Here is a 23804-nt window from a genome sequence, read left to right as displayed (position 1 = left end):
AAATCTCCAGGCAAGAATACTGGAGTGTGTAGCCATTACCTTCTCCAAAGGATCTTTCCAACCCAGGGATTGAACCCGGGTCTCCTGAATTGCCGGCAGATTCTTTATCATCTGAGCCACAAGGGAGGCCCTCATCCAATTAAGCTTGAAATTAACTTATGTTTAATTAACCAGGCAATACATATTTGGGCTTCCCAGGTGGCTCAGATGCTAAAGAATCCACCTGCCAGTGCAGGAGATGTGGGTTTGATCCTTGAGTCAGGAAGATCCCCTGGAGAAGGAAATGGCAATTCACTCCAGTATTCTTGCCTGAAAAATACCGTGGACAGAAGAGCCTGGTGGGCTCCAGTCCATGGGGTTGCAGAGTCTGACACAACTTAGCAACACAGCAACAACAATACATAATTACTTGCTAGAACTCAAATATCTCAGGTATGGTTTGTTTTCTCTGATCATCAGACCCACTTTCAATTGGGAGGTGTCCTTCCCCTTTTCATCTGTAAGGTAAATGCACACGTTTTCTCTTCGTTAACAGTGACCACAATGGCTGGACTGCTTTGCATCATGCTTCCTTGGGCGGGTATACTCAGACCATGAAGGTTATTCTTGACACTAACTTGAAATGCACAGATCGGCTAGATGAAGAAGGGGTACGTACTGTGTTCCTCATACCTACCCCAAATCTTGGCATAGAGGAACCTTCCAACATTGCCAGAAACCTTCTTAGCTACCCTTTTCCCTTCTTACCCTATATTGGGTTCCTCACTAACAGTCTGCATAATAAGGGATAGTTAGGGAGTCTGGGATGGACGTGTATACACTGTACTCCAAGTACAGTGATGAACTTGGAGTACAGCTGATGAACAGCTGTACTTTTTTTTTGGAGTACAGCTGATGAACAATGTTGTGAGAGCTTCAAGTGGAGAGCAAAGGGACTCAGCCATACATACCCATGTATTCATTCTCTCCCAAACTCCCCTGCCATCCAGGCTGTCACTTAACACTGAGCAGAGTTCCCTGGTAGGTCCTTGTTAGGTCCTTGTTAGTTATCCATTTTAAAGATAGCAGTGTATACATGTCCATCCCAGACTCCCTAACTATCCCTTATTATGCAGACTGTTAGTGAAGAAAGAGTCAAAGGGGAATAGAATAAGGAGACAGCCCCAAGGGGTGGGTGTATGTTGAGGACAGCTGGTGAGTCTCTCAGAGGCCTGTTACAGGCCCACGTGAATTGATGATAAAATTTTCACCCAAGGGAAATGAAGAGGACAGGGGTAAGTTTTCCCTAAAACTAAGCATATTTGATTTGAAAGACTGTCTTTCAGTCCACTATAATGTCCTTCATTCTTTTTTGGAGAATGAGTATTGAAATGTACATTCTTTCATGAAATGACAGAGCTTAGAGGACTATCATTGCTTTTTAAAATGCCTTTTTGTGGCAAAACTAGAGACTGGCAACCTTTTATCAACCTGTGATTTTTTAAAAATTTATTTTATTTTTGGCTGTGCTAGATCTTTGAAAGAGCATGGATTTTTTTCCTCTAGCTGCGGCAAGCAGGGGCTACTCTGCAGTTGTGGTACATAGGTTTCTTCTCATTGTGGTGGCTTCTCTTGTTGTGGAGCACAGGCTCTAGGGTGCGTGGTTTCCGTAGCGGTGGCACAGGCTCAGTAGTTACGATGCAGGAGCTTTGTTGCTCCACGGCACGTGGGATTTTCCCCTATCAGGCATCAAACCCAGGTCTCCTGCATTGGCAGGTAGATTCTTTACCGCTGAGCCACTGGGGGAGCCCCAAATTTTAACTCTTTGTCATTAAATAGTTTTGTTAATAATATCTTAAGCAATTCAACAGTGAAACAAAGCTGTAAAATAGCCAAAGGATGAGTAGCCTTTGTCACTGGATTGTCCGGGTTCTGTTTTCTCTGAAAGAACACCGCGCTTCACTTTGCGGCGAGGGAGGGCCATGCCAAAGCCGTCTCCCTGCTCCTGAGCTATGATGCCGATGTGGTCCTGAACAAGCAGCAGGCCTCCTTCCTGCACGTTGCAATCCACAATAAGAGAAAGGAGGTGGTCCTCACGACCATCAGGAACAAAAGGTACGCTGCCGTCCTGCCCACAAGTGTCTAGTGTCCTCCGGCACTGGGGATAATCCGAGAGGAAGCAGGAAGAGAAAAAGAATCAAAGTTTCAGCTGTCGATCAACATTTTTATTTATTTTTCCTTTTTTTAATTGAGATTTAGTTGATGTGCAATATATTATGTAAGTTCCAGGTGTATAACACAGTGACTCACAATTTTTAAAGGTTATATTCCATTTATAGTTTTCTAAAATATTGCCTATATTCCATGTTGTACATTATATCCTTGTAGCTTATTTGTTTGATACATAGTAGTTCGTACCTCCAATCCCCTACTCTTATTTTGCCCTTCCCCTCTTCCTTCTCCCTCCTGGTAACCACTGGTTTATTCTCTATATCCACAAGTCTCTCTTTTTTTAAATATTCACTAATTTGTTTTATTTTTAGTCCACATGTAAGCAATACCATAAAGCATTTGTCTTTTTGACTTATTTCTCTTACCATAATACCCTCCCAAGTCCATATGTGTTGTTATAAATGGCAACATTTCATTCTTTCTTACAGCTGAGTAATATTCCATTGTATCTATCTGTCCATCTATATGTATATATATATACACACACACACACATATATATACCACATCTTTATCCATTCATCTGTTGATGGACACAGGTTGCTTCCATACCTTGGCAACTGTAAATAATGCTGCTTTGAACACTGTGGTACATGTATCTTTTTGAGTTAGTGTTTTTATTTTTCCTTAGGATTATATATCCTGTATACCTATATACCCAGGAGTGGACTTACTTCATCATATGGTAGTTCTAGTTTCAGCTTTCTGAGGCACCCCCATAGTGACTATACCAATTAACATTCCTACCATCAATGTATGAGGGTTCCCTCTTCTCCACATCCTCGCCATTATTTGTTATATGTGTTCTTGTTGACAATAGCCATTCTGACAGGTGTGAGCTGATATCTCATTGTGGTTTGAATTTGCATTTCTCTGATGATTAGCAGCATCTTTCCATGTGCCCATTGGCTATCTATTTGTCTTCTTTGGGAAAATGTCTATAGAGGTCTTCTGTCCATTTTTTAAAATCAGTTTGTTTGTTTTTTGACGTTGAATTGTATGAGCTGCATCATATCATTTGAAAATATTTTCTTCCATTCAGTAGGTTGTCTTTTTGTCGATGATGTCCTTTGCTGTGCAAAAACTTTTAAGTTTCATTAGGTCCTATTTGTTTATTTTTGCTTTTATTTCCCTTGCTTTAGAGACAGATGCAAAAAGTCAACATTTTAAAATGCCAGTTGTTCCCCTAAAGTTTTTAATGAACTCTTTGAGTGACCACAGACACCCAAAGAGTTGCTTAAACTCTCTGGCCTTCAGTTTCCATTTCTAAGTGACGGGAGCACAGACCTACTTCACAGCACTCTTGTGAGGCTCCCAGGGGTCAGGTGTCTGTAGTCTGTGGCACCATGGTCGTTCTCAGGCTAACTCTGCCCTGACTCACCTGAACTTGCCTGAAGCTCTCCTGCCCAATGGAAACCCCCAAACTGGATGTTGGTGAAAATATTCTCCAAGGTAAATCCCTATTGTTACCAGTGCCAGGAAATGAAATTTCCTTTAGCCCATGATCTTGTGTGGCTGTGGATTTTTTTAAACCGTACTCTAAGGAGTTTTAATGATGAAGTTGGAGGGTAATTTGTCCCATGTCTCAAACATAATCTATTCTATGTATTAGTCATCACAGATCAATTCTCACCAAGGCCCAGTGTCCCCCAGTAGTGGACTCAGAGATGAGCAATCTCATATTCATAGCAGACCAAGCCTGTGTTTTGGAGCATGGGAAGTCTCCAGGTCCCCTGGCCCATTTCCTTAGAAGCACTCATCAGTGCAACCTGGAGTTTTCTATTGATGGTACAGATATCCTAGATGGACTTTACTGATAGGGTTAACAGAAAATATGTCTGGGTAGCTTTTAGAACTAGCCTCCTATTACAAAGATAGGATCTTGGAGATAAATGGGCTCTTTTTTACTTCCTGTTATAGATTTCTTTCATTCTTGGTATCATAAACATCTCCTTATCCTGTCCAACCAGATGGCAGTAAAGAAAGATGCAAATCTGCGATGTTCTCACAGAGCCCGTGGTTATTAATGTACTTAATACATGTTGTTCTTGTTTAGTTGCGCAGTCATGTCCTGCTCTTTTGCAACCCCATGAACTGTAGCCCACCAGGCTCCTCTGTCCACGTGATTTCCCAGGCAACAACACTGGAATGGATTGCCATTCCCTTCTCCAGGGGATCTTCCCCACACAGGGACCGAACCCACTGTCTCCTGCTTGGCAGGCAGATTCTTTACCACTGAGCCACCTGGGAAGCCCTGACACATGTTACTTTGTAGTTTAATTCAATACATGCTGTATACCTGGGTTAAAGGTAAAGTGTTATGCTCCCAGTACTATGTTGCTGCTGCATGTTTGTGAATGTGGATATCTCCATACAGCATGACCAGCTTTGAAAGTAATACCCCTTCATGACTTCAGGGGGAAATCAAGGTCAAAACCTACCTTCTTGAAAAGGCATTTAGATAAAGAGTCAGAACAGTGATTATAACAGCCATCCTTGAATTTGCCAACATTTCTAATTTGCATGAATGAACAAGGATTCTATTGGATTGATTTCAGTTCACATATTGATTCCATTGAAACCAATCAGTTTCTCCTAAACATAATAATCTTGAATTTCAACTGGTAGTTCTGTTGTTGCACACAACAGAAAGTTTAAGAATTGTGTTTATTATTTTTTTACAGATGGGGAGAATGTTTCAAGGTTTTTAATCATTGTTCTCCTACCAATAGATGTCCAGTTATAGAACTGGTAGAATACCTCCCTGAATGCATGAAAGTAAGTTCTAAAAACAAAAATCCTTTGGGTATATGCTTGGCATGTAATAAAATGTGAAGATTTATTGTTGTAATTACAACCTAAACATAGCAATTTCCATCTTTACAGTTAAGCATCTAGTTTTATATAGGCTACAAGGGAATCGAGCCAACAAATTTGAGAAGGACCTCCTTGGATTAAAAAATCCTGTTAGTGGTTATGTGCAATGTAGGAAAATATGTTAAACATATTTTTTTTATTCAAACAATCCAAGTCTAGAGCAGAGAGCACTAGTGGAGGTTGCCAGCTGAATAAAGCCTCTAGATGTGGGGGTTTGGGGGCATGCATGTGATTGTTTCAAATTTGCATCTATTAGTTGCAAACATGATTTCAGATTTTGTCACTCAGTAATTCCAGTTGTTTGGATCTGTCCTAATGAATAATCAGATGTATAGAAAGATTTATGTGCAATGATGCTTCCTGCAGCATTATGAATAATAAAAAGTTATAAATATTCACATATGGAAAACATAGAAATTATTCCAAAATGCTAATAGGAATTACGGTTGTGATTATGATTTGGTTTTTCTTTTCTTCTTCATGTTACTATATATTTTCTAGTTCATTTTCTATAATGACTTGGTATTATTTTCATATTATGAATTTTTTTTTTAACTAGGGGGAATTAAAAGTGTTTTAGTTTAGCCTCACATCACATATTTGTATAACAAACACAATCCTTCCCCCATGACCTTCCTCTGGTAGCCCAGCCTTCAGTTTGCCTGTGCTGGTTATTACAAAGTTTTCAAACTGTAATAGCCAGGCCTGTGTCTGGTTCTTCCTTGCACAGCACAATTGACTGGACTTGTCTTTCTCTTTCATGATGTCTGTTATGACTCCTAGTACTGCTGCTGGGTCATGATCAACAGAGACTGCCTCAAAATTTTTAAGTTGCCTTGGTGCTTGAGACCAGCCAGGACAGGCATGCCCTCCCAGTGGGGCCTGAGTTCCTGTGTCTCCCCTTCAGGGTGCTGTCTAACCCTCTACCATTGTGTCCTGCCGGTGGGGTCGACCAGATGTCCCAGGAGCTCCAAGGGACCCACTGATGGGGTCACCTGGGGCCTTGTGTCCACATCTGGTTTCAGGAGGGCAGACTGACTGGGCAGAATTTCTTTCTCAGGATCATGATTTGGGGCCACCAGAAACCAGAAAGGTCCCAGCACACAGATTTGAGGTTACTCAAATTGTTTACGTAGTAGACAGGAACCCCCACAAAATATCTGTCCCTACACTTCCCAGGGGAGGATCTAACGCTTAACTCTTAAGTGATTTCTCCCTTAACTGAGCATCTCGAGGGCCTCCAACTGTTTGTCATTATAATATCCGTGGCCTAACATCCTGTCCACACCACTTTGGATGTGAACTTTGTCAGTGTTGCTCAGTAAGCCAGGTACAGAAGCAAACACAATATTCCAGGATCAGGTACAGGATCAGATACAGAAGAAGCAACCTAGACTGTGGGAAGAACTCAGGACTCAGCTGGAAGGTCTCGGTTAGAGACAATTAAATTATCACTAGAAGATGCTAAGCAAAGGAATCCTCAATCATCCACATATTTTCTAGTAACCCAGAAAGACATCAAGTTTTAGGCAAAGCAAATGGAATATTTCTTACCTAAAATTTAGTAAATGCAGTTTCATTCTCAGGTGTGTATTTTTCTATATCACTTGGTGTTGCTGAGGCGTGCAGTGGTACGTGTTAATACTTCATGTTTTAGACTTTGTTCCTGAATGACTTAGATCATAGTGTACAAGACGTTGAGGTACAAGAAGCAAAGGAAGGGGAAGGTAATATCGTGGATATTATTTTAGAAATGGGACCAAATTCCGTCTTGGATCTAGTCTCCTGTCCAATAGCTTTGCCAATCTTTTTCTCTCAAAGGTACTTTTAGATTTTTGTGTGATGCCCTCCACAGAAGACAAGTCCTCCCAAGACTACCATGTAAGTTTATTTTATCATAATAACTTGAAATGCATTATAACTCTTTAAGGAATAGTAAAAATAATGTTACTAGAACTCCAGAATCTCAAAAGATGGTAATTGTCTTCATTTCTCATATTATTATATTATCTACTTATGAGATAATTTTTCCCTTGGATCTTCAGTTTTCTCTCATGATTTAATTGTTTCTAATAGTTTTATTTAGCCTTATTATTTATATCTTTATATTTTCTTGTGTAATATTGCCTGAAGAATGAAATTCTAAAAGATCTAAGTGGTCTTTCTAGAAGACATTTTTTCCCACAACTAGAGAGTTAGAAAGTAATCAAATACCCTGTTGGGACATTTATTTTTTGAAATGAATACAGAATAACTTATTTACTTTTCTTCAGGTTAAATGGCTCAACTTTATTTGAATCACTTAATTTTCAGCAGAATGATAGGGTTGCATATTTGATGTGTTAAGAAGGACTTTGGGGGCCTATGCTAGACTGCAATTTTTAAAAAAATTGTTATCTTCTACAGATCGAGTATAATTTCACATATCTTCAGTGTCCATTAGAATTCACCAAAAAAGGAACACCTGTACAGGACATCGTATATGAGCCTCTTTTAACTCTCAATGTAAGTCCACTATTTTCCTTATTCAGGTAGTTTCTACATGAATTCTGTAATGTTTTGGTATGATAGTTCCAGGAAGGAGTCTGGAGAGAATTCCAGATTTATAGTTTGATCTCTGTGTATGCCATGCAGCCTAACTCTTTATTTGTTAGTAAAGAAAGCAATCATACAAAATGATTTGTAATTCGTGCCCTTAAAGTTCCACACTGTTGATCACCTTAGTCCTAATGGTCATGCTAGACCTGCCCAACCCAGAATCCAATAAACCATAAGTAGAACAGGCTGACCATCAGCATCTGCTCCTACCTTCATCCACTTCAATGCAGACATACATATATAAGAGTTTCCAACAGTGTAAAACCCCAGGAAAATGCAGGGGGTGACAGTTTACAGTCATTGATTCCAAATTCAGCTAACCACTGGCCTCCAGGGTAAACACAAACCTCTCAGCAGCTCTTATATCCTTCTGGAAGAGTGAACCCAATCTGAAAGCAGGCGCTAATCACACAGTTTGGGCCCAAATTTCCCAAGAGACTGGATCCAAACCAGTTCTTATTCCAAAGAGTGCTTTTACATTTCTTGTAAGTGAGGTCATGAAAGCCATGCAGACAATCTGCTTCAGGGTAAACCAGGAGTTTCAAACTCAAATAACTGCAGAGGAAAACAGGTATCAGATGAGTGGGTTTCTGGTCTAAAAGGACAGCAGCTACTAGTTTCAACAGATTTTAGCCACATGGAGCAGCAGACTTGTGGTGTAAATATTGGCAACACAAAAGCTTTGTGCATGTGAAAGAAAACATTTGAAGGCTGGATGGCAAATGGTGGTGTAGGATCCAGATCTGTTCTCTCTAATATAGTAACTGAGCCACATGTGACTGCTTAAATGAAAATTAATGACAATTAAAATCAAGTTAAAAATTCATTACTTCATTTGCAGTAGCCATGTTTCAAGCCCTCAGAAGCCTATGTGGTTTGTAGTTCTTTTGCTCAACAGCATAGATATAGAAATTTTCATCACTGCAGAAAGTTCCATTGGACAGCACTGTTCTAGATCAATTAAGAACTTTCATTTACCTTAAATGAGTTCATTTCCCTACATGGAAGGCTTTGATACAGACCATGGTACCAGCCATCACCTAATGTGAAATCTAAAAGGCTGGCTGATGGGAATTCCTGGCTGTCCAGTGGTTAAGACTCCCCCTTCCAAGGCAGGGAGGTGCCGGTTCACCGGTTCAATCCCTGGTCGGGGAGCTAAGATCCCACATGCCTCATGGCCAAAAAAAGCAAAAAGTAAAAAATAAACAATATTGTAACAAATTCAATAAAGATTTCAAAAATTGTCCACATCAGAAAAAAAAATCTTTAAAAGGCTTACTGAGGACTTGGAGTGTGAAGAAAGAAGAGACATGTGGATTTTATGCCCGTAAGACTGGTGATGACAACTGACTTTCACATCTGTTCTATGCAAATAATTTTAGCATCTGTATAAAATGGTTTTCTCTAGCTTGTGTTTTTTTTTAAAAGACATATATTCTTGATATAATTTTTAATTTTTCAAAGTTTCTAAAATAAGCAAGTGTTGTTTTGATAAAATTAAAATAAAGTTATAAAGCCAGCAAACAAAAAGCTGAGTTTATACTCAAGAGTTTAATGTGATTGCGTTTTTATTGATCTTTCCTTATTTCTCAGGCAATGGTGCAACATAACCGCATAGAGCTTCTCAACCACCCTGTGTGTAAAGAATACTTACTTATGAAATGGTGGGTATTAAGTAGTGTTTCTTTTGAATGTTGCTTTCATTAAATTTATTTAAAATCTTGCAAAACAAAAAATAAACTGACCCAGTAATATTTGATTATAAAAAAACCTTCTAAATAATTTTTAATGGTATCAGAATACTTTATATTTTATTACTTTTAATGTTTTATACTTTAAAAAAGAAATATGTCAAAGGCAAATTTTGGTATTTAAAATGTTGATATTAATTTATCTTTGGCATTAAATGAAATATTTGGGGGATCATTATATAAAACACAAAGAAGCATTCCTGGGTTCTGCAGTTTAGCAGACAATGAAGTAACAAGAGTATTCCTGGGAAGAGCATTCAACTTGGAGTCAGAGCTAAAGTTCCTTCCATTAACTGGTGAGAGATTTTAAGTAAGTCATAATTTGCTAGGAAATTGTGATTCCTTTTCTGGAAATGAAAAAGGCGAATTCCAAAATCTTTCAAGTTCAATGAACTTATCAAATACATTTCCAGAAGAGACTGTAACTCCTCTTTCTGCAGGTATCTTAACTGAATATTCGTGGTTGAAACTACTCAGTTGTGGTTTGCTTATGTTTTGTAGGTTGGCTTATGGGTTTAGAGCCCATGTTTTGAACCTAGGATCTTACTGTCTTGGTCTGTTTCCCATGACCTTTCTTATTGTCAGTATCAGACCAGGTATGGCTTTCAACTCAACTGGAATCATCAATGAAACTAGTGACCATTCAGAAATTTTAGACACCAAGGTATCTTCAACTGGTTTTTATATTCCAACTTTTTAAAACAAGGGATTTTCAGAACTGTGGGCATTTTTTATTTAGAAAATACTTTAACCTCATAATAAATCTGAACTACCAAGACTTTGTTTAATACAAAGAGTTTATAGAATTCATATATGTAGCAACTTCTAAAACCCTTTGTAGAATGAGAGGGAATATAAATAAATAGATCAATAAATGAGCTTATCAACTAACAAAAGGAATTGACATGTATGAGAGCCAACGCATCTCACATGTATAAAGTACATTGACATGTACCTAGCTTAGATGGGTGCTGAGGTATAAAAATTTAAAATAGGATATACAAGGAAGTGGGCTTCCCTGGTAGCTCAGCTGGTAAAGAATCTGCCTGCAGTGCAGGAGACCCCAGTTAGATTTCTGGGTTGGGACAATCTCCTGGAGAAGGGATAGGCTACCCACCTCAGTATTCAAGGGCTTCCCTGGAGGATCAGATGGTAAAGAATCTGCCTTCAATGCGGGAGACCTGGGTTTGATCCCTGGATTGGGAAGATCCCCTGGAGGAGGGCATGGCAACCCACTCCAGTATTCTGGCTTGGAGAATCCCCATGGACAGAGGAGCCTGGCAGGGTACAGTCCATGGGGTCGCAGAGTCGGACATGACTGAACAACTAAGCATATACAAGGAAGCAGATTTATAGCTGCTAAGGATACTGGGGAGGGGGAAGCAATGCTTAGCAGGGACAGGATTTCCATTTGGAGGTGATGAAACAGGCATGGAACTAGGTAATAGCTGTATGACATTGTGAATGTACTTCATGCCACAGAATTGTATGTTTTAAAAGGTAACTCTATATGTAAAATGTAACATTTTTGAAATGTAAATTTTATGTTATATGTATTTTGCCACAGTTAAAGAATATTATATAGATCTATAGATTTGTTTTCCTTTAGAATTCAATTGGCAACCTCTATTAATAAAGACATTATGAAATGACTGTGTTGTCTTTATATTGGCATCACAGGAGTTTTCTGTTTAAAGCAAAAATGGACAGTACCTAGAAATAAAAGCGGATAAAAACAAATGTTTAATAGTGAAAATGATGAAGAAAAGTGTTGTTTTCTTTGATAGCCTTTATAACTGTTTGTCTTTTTTGTTTCAGAATTCCTATGCTATAAATTTCTGTATGATTTTAGTTTTGCTATCAAGTATATTAGGATACTGCAAAGAAGTGGCCCAAATTTTCCAACAGGTACATGATATGTTTTATATCTTTACAGTTGCAAATATTTTAATATGCAAAATATAGATTAATTGCTAAACTATTATTGAAACAATTTGTGTCAGAATAAAATCACATAGCTGGATGAATGTATAAATCAGAAATACCAAGTATAAACTCTTCAAAATGTAGAAATTACATGATTTCAGATAAGGCTTCTGCATTGGATGGTGCCTATTTGATTTATCTGAAGCAAGTGGTTCCAGTTTTATTAGTATGTATGTGTCTACCCAGCTCTGATGAACTTTTGGAAGACTTTTCTGTTTTCTCTGAGATATATTTCATATTTTGCTAACACACAGATTTTTTCAATTTGATAATTTTAAGTGTCACTGTTTACAGAGATAATTTTAGGTGTAACTGTTTATTTGGCTTAAGACTCCATTTCAAATGGATCTTTGAATTCCTTTCCTAATAGGAATGTTTTTTATTAGATAAAATTTCAAGTTACAATGAAATTGGGGAAACTTTTTATTGCATAATTTTTACAGGTGTCTCAGTGGTAAAGAATCCGCCTGCCAATCCAGGAGACTCAGGTTTGATCCCTGGGTAGGGAAGATCCCCTGGAGAAGGAAATGGCAACCCACTCCAGTATCCTTACCTGAGAAATCCCATGGACAGAGGAGCCTGACCTGCTACAGTCTGTGGGGTCACAAAGAGTCAGACATGACTTAGCAACTAGAGAACAATGAAAACGCTGTGTTTTTAAATAGGTGAACACACATTCAGATCAGACCCAAGGTTTATATAAATTATGTGTAGGTCTTTGATGCAGTTGATAAATGACATCAATCATTTATCTCTCAGGGTGGAGGCTTTAAGTCCTTGATTATTCATTTTGTGGTATGATTTTGTGTTTTTTATAAGTCATATAGCTTTTATACAACGCCTCATTTTCTGAAAGAATTTACTATGTTACATGATATAAGCACAAGGATATTTGCATTAAAGAATGTTAGTAGTAATAACAGTGCTTTTGCATTTGTCTGATATTATACATCGCAAGTACACACACACACACACACACACACATATTTCCACTAAATCGTCACAATTCTGAGAGTTAAGACTGTGTTGTTCCACTGTTCCTTCAATGATTTAGGGCATATTATTTAATATCTCTTGTCATTATTTTTATTTTTTAAAGACGAGAATTACAAATGATAGTTTATATTGAACTGTAAAGTTGTATGATTTCTCTGATAGTTTTGGTCTCCACACTTCCTTATTGATATGTAAATTGTCTACCCTATAGGAAATCTGATGCTCAAAACATGAAATATTTAAGAATAGGAGATGACACCAAATCATTATGGTAATTAAGTCTTAGCACAGGCTCCAAACCTCCTTAGAAGCAGCTTTAGTTCATTATCCTGAGAAATCCACGTGCGTGTCCTTATATAGACAGAAAGGAGTTACTAAAACAACTTGCAGCTCCCCAGGAATTTCCTTAAGATGGAGTGAACTTTATGAGTAATGCCTCGAAACTTATAGAATTGCTTAGGCTCCCAAAACACCAGGTCAGCAGGAGAGGCTGGGGCACCTCTAATACTGATCTCTACCCAAGACTCTGAGTTCAGTCCAGGATGGCAAGAGCTGGTGGCCCCTTGGTCATAAACTTCTCACCAGCTGTAATGCCAGAAAAATGTTGTTACTGGTTACATGTATATAACCATCCGTAAGTTGCCAGGTCTCAGGCTCTACATGTGGTAATTCTTTATTCTTTTCAACCCCAGAAAAGGAATTACTTTTTGGATAAGGACAACGCAGCTGAATGGATCATCTACACAACCAGCATCATATTTGTGTCACCCTTGTTCATCAGGATACCAGCATATGTGCAGTGGCAGTGTGGAGCAGTTGCTATTTTCCTCTATTGGATGAACTTCTTATTGTATCTTCAGAGGTAAAACCAGCTTGAATGACTTCTACATCCTTTGTTGTTGGTGGTGTGTAGTCACTAAATCATGTCCGACTCTTTGCAACCCCATGACCTGTAGCCTACCAGGCTCCTCTGTCCACAGGAGTTCCCAGGCGAGAATACTGAGTGGGCTGTCATTTCCTTCTCCAGGGCATCTTCCCGACTCAGGGATAGACCCCACGTCTCTTGCATCTCCTGCATTAGCAGGCGAATTCTTTACCACTTCACTGCCTGGGAAGCCCGTAAGCAATTGGTAGCACTGATACTGGGAAGCTGTGAATAATTTTCAGTGGCCAAGTGGTAAAACAATTCAAGATAAACGTTAGGAAGAAGTGAAAACAAAAGAAACAGAGCAGTTTGACAGTTTGAAAATAAAAGGCTTGACTCTTCACAAATTTTCGTGTCCCTCTCTGAAAGTAGATGGCCTCAATGATCTCATCTATGAAACTTAGTACCTGGTGCCTCATAACTATTGACACTGAATGAAATTCAGTTTCAGCAGAAAAGTGAATAAATGTTGTAATTTTCAAAACGTCCCTAGATTTGAAAAGTGTGGGATTTTTATCGTGATGTTGGAGGTGATCATGAAAACTCTGTTGAAATCGACAATTGTGTTTGTCTTCCTTCTTGTGGCTTTTGGACTCTGCTTTTACGTGCTCCTGAATATCCAGGTGAGATATTTGCATGAGTCGTTGATTTTGTTGCTGTGAATACTGGGAATACATATTTATACTTAAATCTTAATGGTGTACAAAATTCATAATAACCTCACAATATTTGAATATTTTTTATCTGATATAATAGCATTCACATGATTTTTATCACAGGGAAAAGTAAATGACTTTTTCCATTGTCAGAAAGTTTATGTGTAGTGCATGATGATTTGTTATATGTGCAGAAAAGATCTTTCTGATGACTTTTGTTGTTGCTGTCGTTGTTTAGTCACATCTGACTCTTTCGTGACAATATGAACTGTAGCCCACCAGGCTCCTCTGTCTGTGGGATTTCCCAGGCAAGATTACTGGGGTGGGTTGCCATTTCCTCCTCCAGGGGATCTTCCCAACCCAGGGAATGAAGCTGTGTCTCCTGCTTGGCAGGCAGATTCTTTACCACTGAGCCACCAAGGAAGCCCTTTTGATGACTTTACCACCAGTTTGTTAGTATTAATAGTTCTTATCACTGTGTTTCAGTAGCATATTCTTATGACTTTTTTTTAAAAAAAGTATTTTAAATGTGATTTCTATCATTTTACTCTCTAGGGAACATTTTTTTCATTATATGCATTTTGAATTTCATTTTCCCCTTACTATCTTTTCCCAGGATGCTTTCAGCTCTCCGTTCCTTTCTATAATCCAGACCTTTAGCATGATGCTAGGAGACATCAATTATCATGATGCCTTCCTAGAGCCATATTTGAAGAATGAATTGGAGTATCCACTTCTCTCCTTTGTACACCTTATCATATTCACCATGTTCGTCCCAATTGTCCTCATGAATTTACTTGTAAGTAATTTATCCTATTGTTTGCTGTCAGTAGATCACTTGGGACATTTAAGAATGATAATGCTTTGTAGCCTCTTTTGTCTCCTTTCACAAAGGGAGAAAAGGAACTGCTATAAAATTCATTCATTGAACATTCATTAGTACCTGGGGCGAGCCAGGCAGTGTGAGGTTAGGGGATGCTAAGATGCATCTATTTGGCAAATATTTACCAAGAATCTACCAAAATACCAGACACTGATCCAGGCCCAACAGTGGTGAACAAAACAGACCAATACCCAGCCCTGACATGATTATAAACTTGTCATGAAGATGAGTAGTAAACAAATAAATATGTAGCCTGACATCACCCCTAAATGCCATGAAGAAGTACAAAGTATCGATAGAGTAATAAAGTAATGATGAATGGTGAGTGCTGCTTTGCAGTTGGGCTGAGGGTCAGAGGTTAGGCAGAGACCTTCATGAAGAGGAAGATTAAGACCTCATCTCTGCCCTAGAATTTCTCATTGACCCTCTAGAGATTCAAGCGGGGAAGAGTTGCTCATGCAGAGGGCATCGGCAGCATTCAGCTGCCACGTCTGAGTCAGTCAGAGCCTGGATGCCCTCAGCAGACACAGGTGTTCCCTTCCACAGAGAGTCTGCTCCAGCCACGGGCATCTTGGTTGATGCAGACAGAAATACATCCCAATTCCAGGTCCATGGGGAGCCTTCACTGGCAAAATTGTTACTGAATGTGTGGCTGTCCATAGAAATAAATATTTATAGATAAATAAATTAAATGGACAAGCACACATTCAGTACATTTTGTCTGAATCTGACTATATAGCAGAGACTGTGCTAGGCTGTGTTGGTGGAAAAAATAATAATAATACAGACTACTTAATGTTTTGATTCATTCTGTTGTTGAGTCACTAAGTCGTGTCTGACTCTTGCAGTCCCATGGGCTGTTCTAAGCACTGGGCATACGGTGGTGTCCTGGGCAGACAGAGTCCTTCTCTCATGGAGTTCACTTGACTCTGAGCTCCTTGAGAGCACGGACTGGTTTTTTCTCTCTGGCTACTGCCTGTAGAAGGCTGATTTGGCATACACAGGTATGAAGTTCCTAACAAGTGATAAGAGAGTGAGTGAATGTAGCTGATTTAATTCAGGTTCAGTAGAAGGCAATGGCACCCCACTCCAGTATTCTTGCCTGGAAAATCCCATGGATGGAGGAGCCTGGTGGGCTGCGGTCCATGGGGTCGCTAGGAGTTGGATACAACTGAGCGACTTCACTTTCACTTTTCACTTTCATGCATTGGAGAAGGAAATGGCAACCCACTCCAGTGTTCTTGCCTGGAGAATCCCAGGGACGGGGGAGCCCGGTGGGCTGCCGTCTATGGGGTCGCACAGAGTTGGACACAACTGAAGTGACTTAGCAGCAGCAGCAAAACTGAGCTGACAGCTTACCTCACTTAATTCTACCTAGCTGTGGATTTCTAGAGGGAGATTTTATCAGAGCCTCACTCACCTTTAAAGTGTACCTTTTCCTCTCAAAATATATGGAAGATATAAATTCCTTCCATCCCCTCAGTTTAATGTTTTAGCTTTTCCATGTTGTCAGGTCACTCTTGTTTCCCTCAAGCACTCAACTCCTGGAGTTTGCAACCATTTTGCATGGCTACACCAATCCCAGGCTTCCCTTGTGGCTCAGCTGGTAAAGAACCTGCCTGCAATGCAGAGACCTGGCTTTGATCCCTGGGTTGGGAAGATCCCCCGGAGAAGGGAAAGGCTACCCACTCCAGCATTCTGGCCTGGAGAATTCCATGGACCATATGTAGTCCATGGGGTCTCAAAGAGTCGGACACAGCTGAGCGACTTTCACTTCACCCCTGTCTTGTCCAAAAGTAACTTATTTTCATTTTAAGTTAAGATGAAGTGCAGGCTAATCTGTATGCCCTCACTTTTCATGAGAACACGTATGACTACTGGACCCACTGATGTGACCACCACTGCTGCCGAGGTCTACAGGCTTTTGCAGGCTTATGTACGGCGTGTAAGCACAGTGTCTTGAGGCCCTGCTAGTAAATTTCAAGCCACTCTGACTGTAGTCAAAGTGACAACACACACACTTTTAGATGAGTCATTAAACTAATAGTGATTCACTGCCCTGTTGCCCTTCAGATTGGTTTGGCAGTTGGTGACATTGCTGAGGTCCAGAAACATGCACTGTTGAAGAGAATTGCCATGCAGGTAAGTGTTCTATTTCATTATGACTTACTGAACTCACTAATGACTTCCCAATTATTCGTGGATAAACACTGCTGATTTCTGAGAACACAGTTATTTAATACAGGCATTGTCTGAGCCCTGAGAGGCACCCCCACCCTGCTGGTTCTTTGTGTCAGTGGATCATTCCTGCTCTGGTCTGAGAGTCAGTAATCATGAAAAAGATTTCCCCCAACAACCTCAGCAGAGAAACTGGGTAATTGCCTGAGCCTCTTTCTACGTTGGCATTTGGCCAGCCAGGTAGTTAGAGGCTGGACCAAGAACGTCAGTGATTCTTGTCAATAAATCCCAAACGTACTTTAGGTGGAACTTCACACCAGCTTGGAGAAGAAGCTGCCGCTCTGGTTCCTACACAAAGTTGATCAGAAATCCATCATCGTGTATCCCAACAGACCCAGATACAGCAGAGGGATATTAGTAAGTACATGTGACAAATACTGTCATCAATCACATGATATTGACATTCATTCATTGTGTTATCCCTAAGGGTGCCCGTTTATGGGCAAAGTTCCCGCCTTCCAAGTGGCTCATCCATAGCCTCCGTGTTAAATACGTACCACATCCCCCCAGTGAGAGCAGAGGGTGGGTGGATCAGTGTAGGTATACTTCATTTCTTCTTCCTAGTCACATGTGACTTACATATGTGTGCAGATATGTGTGTACATATATAGAATACATGTGTATATATACACAGCTACTTACACACACAGGGAGAGTGTGCTATTGCTATTGCTAAGTCACTTCAGTCGTGTCCGACTCTGTGTGACCCCACAGACGGCAGCCCACCAGGCTCCTCCGTCCCTGGGATTCTCCAGGCAAGAACACTGGAGTGGGCTGCCATTTCCTTCTCCAATGCATGAAAGTGAAAAGTGAAAATGAAGTCGCTCAGTCGTGTCCGACTGCTAGTGACCCCACGGACTGCAGCCTTCCAGGCTCCTCCATCCATGGGATTTTCCAGGCAAGAGTACTCGAGTGGGGTGCCATTGCCTTCTCCGCAGGGAGAGTGTACATTGCGGAAAATATACAAAGTATCAAAGACTGAACAAGGCTATTGCATTATAATGGGAAAGGAACTTATACTAACAGTCAGAAGTACTGGATTCTAATTCTTTCTGAGTTCTTCATAGGTTGAGTTTCCATTATGTAGTTATAAATGATAAGGTCAATCTCAGTATGGGCTTAGGCTTTATTCTGCACTACATTATTTTTGTTTGATTTCTCTCATAACTGTGGTTGCCATCACCACTGAAACACAGAAAGCTCAGCAGCTAATTCTCTGGCCTGGAGCTCATTGAGTTCCAAGCTCCTGTAGCCAACTGTCTATATGACATCTTCTCTGGTGTATCTCCAAGGTACCTCAAATACTGCTGTTCAGAACAAACTCATGCAAAGCACACTTATGATCTCTACTCCTCTTGTTTCACCTCCTCCCAGCAGAGGGTGAAACCATCCCATCTTTTCCCAGACCTTCATGTTTCATTGGATGTCAGCACCATTCATTTGCCTGTGAGAGATGTCGTCCATCTCCTTTCCCTTTCTCACCTTCACACCCAATCAATCCCACATTTGGTCCACCTGACTTCCCATGCGGCCTGTGCAAGTGGCCATCTCCCCTTGCCTGGACGGCTACAGTTACCTCATTCCTGGTCATTTCACACCTGCCCTTGACCCTTTGCAGTGCACTGATGGTTTACAAGACATTAAAAAGCTAACACAATATTGTAAAGCAATTATCCTCCAATTAAAAATACATAAATTTAAAAAATATTTATAAAAAGCAAAAAATCCTATGATAAACCATTATGGAAAAGAATATTAAAAAATGTATATGTAAGTATAATCAAATCACTTTGCTGTACAGCAGGAATTAACAACATTGTAAATCAACTACATTTCAATAAAAATAAATAAGAAAAAAGACACTAAATTAAAAAAAAAACCAGAAATTTCCCCATGTGACATTAAGTTGTGTTGGATAATGGTGCAGAGCAGTTTGAGAGGAATAACAACCAATCATGTGCGGAATTCTGCTATTTGTGTTGGATGTTTTTAATGAGAAAATATAATATGGTTCAGTCACACCTTTTCCTAAACAATCCCCTATTCCAGTTTATTCCACCTTCTATATTAACTATACATCTTATACATCCCTCAGTTACATGTGTGACTTCATTTTATGGCTGTGTATATTTGTCTATTTCTATCAAGAGGCTGTGAGCTCCTTGAGGGCCATGATTGTGTCTCTGAATATTTGTGTTGGCATGCCCGGCTTGTAGCTGACTGATGGCACCTGTTCAGGAACTAGTTCCTGAATGGAGTTCTACCTGAATAACTGTTAATCTCTTATCCCATAGCGTGGTGTATTTCATTATATCTTTTGCCCCCATGAAACAAGACAAGAAATACCAAATGTTGATACATCTTTAGAAACAGAAATAATGAAACAAAAGTACCGGTATGTATTTTTCCTTTTATCTATATTTGAAAAATTTAACACTCTTAATAATGATGAATAGTAAAAGTCTATGTTGTCTAATTGTGTTTATCTACATTGTCATGCTTTAATTGATGATGTGGCTAGTATACTGAGAATTTTGAGACTGTTTGTTTTTAGACCCAACAACTGATTTGTTGCTACTGACAGATCATTTTGCTCAACAGTATCCTAAACTGCATTCTTCATCAGCTGTCTGAATTCTTACATCAAAACTCTAGAAGCTTTGAGGATCCCTGGAGAAACTATGCAGTGTTCAGTGGTGAAGCCTGAGGGCTTCAGGGCTAATTTACCTGCTTTCAAAGACCTACTCAACTGTTTTCTAACTGCACGACCCTAGGCAAGGCGTTTAACCTTCCTGTGCAACTGTGTTTTAATCTTTAAAATGGGGACGAAAATTAAACTTGGGAGAACCACTTAAACTTTTAAAATATGTATTCATTAAGAGGATCATGACTACTGAAAGTGAAGTGATAGTCACTGAGTCGAGTCCAACTCTTTTCTACCTTATGGACTGTAGCCTGCCAGGCTCCTCTTCCCATGGGATTTCTGTCCATATTCTTTCCAGGCAAGAATACTGGACTGGAGTGCATTTTCCTTCTCCAGGGGATCTTCCCAACCCAGGGATTGAACCCAGGTCTCCTGCAGTGCAGGCAGATTCTTAACCATCTGAGCCACCAGGAAAGCCCTTGGTACAGTTAATCTGATCTAGAACCCAGTACCAAGGTTTTCTGTACTCAAGGACTGAAAGGATAATTGAAAATTAACCCATGAAATGTGTTTCCTTTCAGGCTGAAGGATCTCAGTTCTCTTCTGGAAAAACAGCATGAGCTTATTAAACTCATCATTCAGAAGATGGAAATCATCTCTGAGACAGAGGATGAAGATTACCACAGTTCTTTTCAAGACAGGTTTAAGAAACAGCAGTTAGAACAAAGGAATAGCAAATGGAATTGTGTATTGAGGGCAGTAAAGGCAAAAACACACAGCCCTTAAGTATTAGTTGTCCAACTGTGGAACGGGTTCCTGATGGTCAGATGGGGGGTTATGTGACTACTGGGTCTACATTCCAATTTGACAAGAGTGAAGAAAAAGCAGAAATGTGATTCTGATTTCACTATATGTGAAATTATGGTTCCTGTATTCTATATAAAAGGTAGGCTCTCTGTTTCTCTTCATATTTCCTGCCAGTCACTATGTACAGGGATTATCCTTGCTAATAAGTTCAGGTTGGACTTTACCTCAAATTATCTGAGTGGGTAGAAAGCTCATTTACTAGAACACACACTGTAATGATAAGGAGTAATATGTGTAATAACTATTAAGCTAGAATACAAATGTCAATACTGGATCCATACTTAATAATTTACAGTAGGGAAATGCATTAGACAATGAAGTATTGAATTAGATCCTACCACTTGGTATGAAAACGCTGTGTTGAAAAACTCTGTGCATGGACCCCTGTGTGCTGTGTTCCCACGAGAATAAATTCCCCACCTTCAGGCTGTTTCTAACACACCTGATGTCACTTTGAGATGAGGCCCCAATTAATAGACCTTCTGTTATACATGAATTTTACTATATGTAGCATCTGTTATTTCTGTATATTTTGTTTGCTGCTGATGATAATAAATGTAAAATCTATATAGTCACCTCAGGGATTATTGTGTAAGCCTTCTATTATTAATATTTATTTTTGAGATTTGCAAAAACACCTCCATCATCTATGTCATTTTCCTTTTGATGTCCAGTACAAAGTGTGATCAATGCCTCATCATTGATCTTTCAAAGTCCTTCTCTTGTTTCATTTTCCTCTTCGCCTCAAGTCTCATGGTACTCCCCGCCCAGGAAACACCCTCTTTAATGAACATCTTTGACCGGGTATGCGTTTTTGTGTTGTGTTGAACAGTGTTAAGTTTGGGGTGTGTTTTTACTTACATAGGTGATTTGCTATGCCTTCTTTCTTACTTGTTATTCTTACTTACTTCTTGTTCTCTTGCTTACTTCTTTCCATTGGACATTATGTCTGCAGGACATAACTCCTGCAAGAACTCCTGACAGCTGCTCACTGTCGTGGTGTACACCCCGCAGAGGACTCATCTCTGCTCCAGCGATGGACACAGTGGTGTCCTCCCCCTTCCTCCATCACACACATTCCCAGACATGTCATACACACAGGTCGAGTGCTGAGTGACAATATATATTATGAAAAAAACAGACATAGAGAACAGACTTGTGAACACAGCAGGGGAAGGAGAGGTTGAGATGAAATGAGAGAGTAGAATTGAAGCATATACATTACCATATGTAAAACAGATAGCTAATGGGAAGAGCACCAAAGAACTGATTCTTTCAAACTGGTGCTGGAGAAGACTCTTGAGAGTCCCTTGGACAGCAAGGAGATCAAACTAGTCAATCCTAAAGGAAATCAACCATGAATATTCATTGGAAGGACTGATGCTAAAGCTCCAATACTTTGTCCACCTGATGCAATGTGCCGACTCATTGGAAAAGACCCTGATGATGGGGAAGATTGAGGGCAGGAAGATAAGGGGGCAACAGAGAGTGTGATTGTTGGATGGCATCACTGACTCAATGGACATGAGTTTGAGCAAACTCAGGGAGATAGTGAAGGACAGGGAAGCCTGGTGTGCTGCAGTCCACGTGGTCATAAAGAGTTGAATACGACTGAACAACGACAACAATGGGGAGAAGCTGTATAATACAGGGAGCTCAAGCTGGTGCTCTGTGACAACCTAGAGGGATGGGATGGGGTGGGGGGTGAGAGGGAGGTTCAAGAGGGAGGGGACATATGTATACTTATGACTGCTTCACATTGTTGTACGCCAGAAACCAACATAACATTGTAAAGCAGTTATTCTCCAATTAAAAAAACCAACCAAACAAAAAAAAACACTTCATGGTTTCCCATCTCCATACCTCTTACTATCGCTCTTCCACCCAGAACGTCCTCTGCCTCCTCTCTCCAGCTTTTTTCCACTTCAGTTTAAATGGCTCCTCCACCTAGAAGTCTTTCCTAATGCCCCAAGATGGTGCTCCCTGCTTCCTTTGAACTGGAGACTTGATGTCTCCTTTGCCACTTCTGTCTGTTGCACTGACCACTAGGGGGTAGACTCTTGAGGTCAGTGATTGACTATCATGAATAGTCTCAAGCAATCTAAAGAATTCCATCCTGTTTCTTTTTTCTTTTTATCCTGTGTAGTTTCTGGCACAGGGCCTTGAGTAATGGATAATAACAGATGCTCAATGAAAAATCAGGGAAAATAATAAACACTATAAGCCTGAGAGATACTGTAAGAAAACTGGTCCAGCCTGCCTCTGAAAAGCAGTTTAGTGCCCCTATTCTGTTGACTCTTGTCCTAGAGAAGTTGAATGATTTTCCTCCAACTGGTGGAAGAAACACTGAAACACCACTTTTCTGCCTTTTTTTCACTGTGTCAATCTGCATTAATCTTGTATTAATACTTCCCTGGTAGCTCAGCTGGTAAAGAATCCACCTGCAATGCAGGAGACCCCAGTTCAATTCCTGGGTCAGGGAGATCCCCTGAAGAAAGGATAGGCTACCCACTTCAGTATTCTTGGGCTTCCCTGGTGGCTCAGATGGTAAAGAATCCACCTGCAATGTGGGAGACCTGGGTTAGGAAGATCCCCTGGAGGAGGGCATGGCAACCCACTCCAGTATTCTGGCCTGGAGAATCCCCATGGACAGAGGAGCCTGGTGGGCTACAGTCCATGGGGTCACAAGGAGTTAGACATGACTGAGCGACTAAGCACACATGTTGAGGAAGAAAACTCTAGGAAGAGAAAATTACAACTCCAGTTGTTGTTCAGCTGTTTTTGAAATTGGTAGAGAAGGGAAGGAGGAGAGGGGTGATTATGGCTCCTGAAAAGGAAGGACAGTGTGTCAGTACCAGCAAAACCTGAAGGGAGGGTCTCACTGGCACTTTCTATACAAGCTGCAAGAATCTAATTGTGAAGCTCAGGAATCTGTGAGAATAACAACCAACTCTGTTATAGCCTCAGACTGTTGTTCTCAAACTCGAATTCTTCATCAGGACCTTCTGTAGACATCATCCAGGGACAAAGCATGAGCCTCAGTTTAATCCCCATTAAGGACTTCGACAAAAAAAGGAACATATGGGAGACAAATCAAGTAGCTACAAATTGACTCAGTAAAGGCCAGCACTGTCCAGCTCAGTCAAGAGCCACATTCTGTACAGACACAAAGC

General features: G+C 40.1%; 1 protein-coding gene across 1 annotated transcript in view; it reads left to right on the top strand.

Annotated features, from left to right (window-relative positions):
- Window positions 1–21215, top strand: part of TRPA1 (transient receptor potential cation channel subfamily A member 1) — a 56304-nt gene extending 35089 nt beyond the window's left edge. The window contains exons 13-27 of the mRNA XM_055546255.1: window positions 536–650; window positions 1928–2094; window positions 4895–4988; window positions 6909–6968; window positions 7494–7592; window positions 9279–9349; window positions 9938–10100; window positions 11255–11344; window positions 13111–13280; window positions 13837–13966; window positions 14616–14798; window positions 16956–17024; window positions 17364–17477; window positions 19415–19515; window positions 20346–21215. Coding sequence (XP_055402230.1) covers window positions 536–650; window positions 1928–2094; window positions 4895–4988; window positions 6909–6968; window positions 7494–7592; window positions 9279–9349; window positions 9938–10100; window positions 11255–11344; window positions 13111–13280; window positions 13837–13966; window positions 14616–14798; window positions 16956–17024; window positions 17364–17477; window positions 19415–19515; window positions 20346–20550 — 1831 coding nt within the window. The 3' untranslated portion in view covers window positions 20551–21215. The remainder of the gene's footprint in view (window positions 1–535; window positions 651–1927; window positions 2095–4894; window positions 4989–6908; window positions 6969–7493; window positions 7593–9278; window positions 9350–9937; window positions 10101–11254; window positions 11345–13110; window positions 13281–13836; window positions 13967–14615; window positions 14799–16955; window positions 17025–17363; window positions 17478–19414; window positions 19516–20345) is intronic.
- The last annotated feature ends 2589 nt before the right edge of the window (window positions 21216–23804 follow it).

This window comes from Bubalus kerabau, chromosome 14 (assembly GCF_029407905.1).
Source record: "Bubalus kerabau isolate K-KA32 ecotype Philippines breed swamp buffalo chromosome 14, PCC_UOA_SB_1v2, whole genome shotgun sequence".
NCBI lineage: Eukaryota > Metazoa > Chordata > Mammalia > Artiodactyla > Bovidae > Bubalus > Bubalus kerabau.
This window is presented reverse-complemented; position numbering and strand designations above follow the sequence as displayed.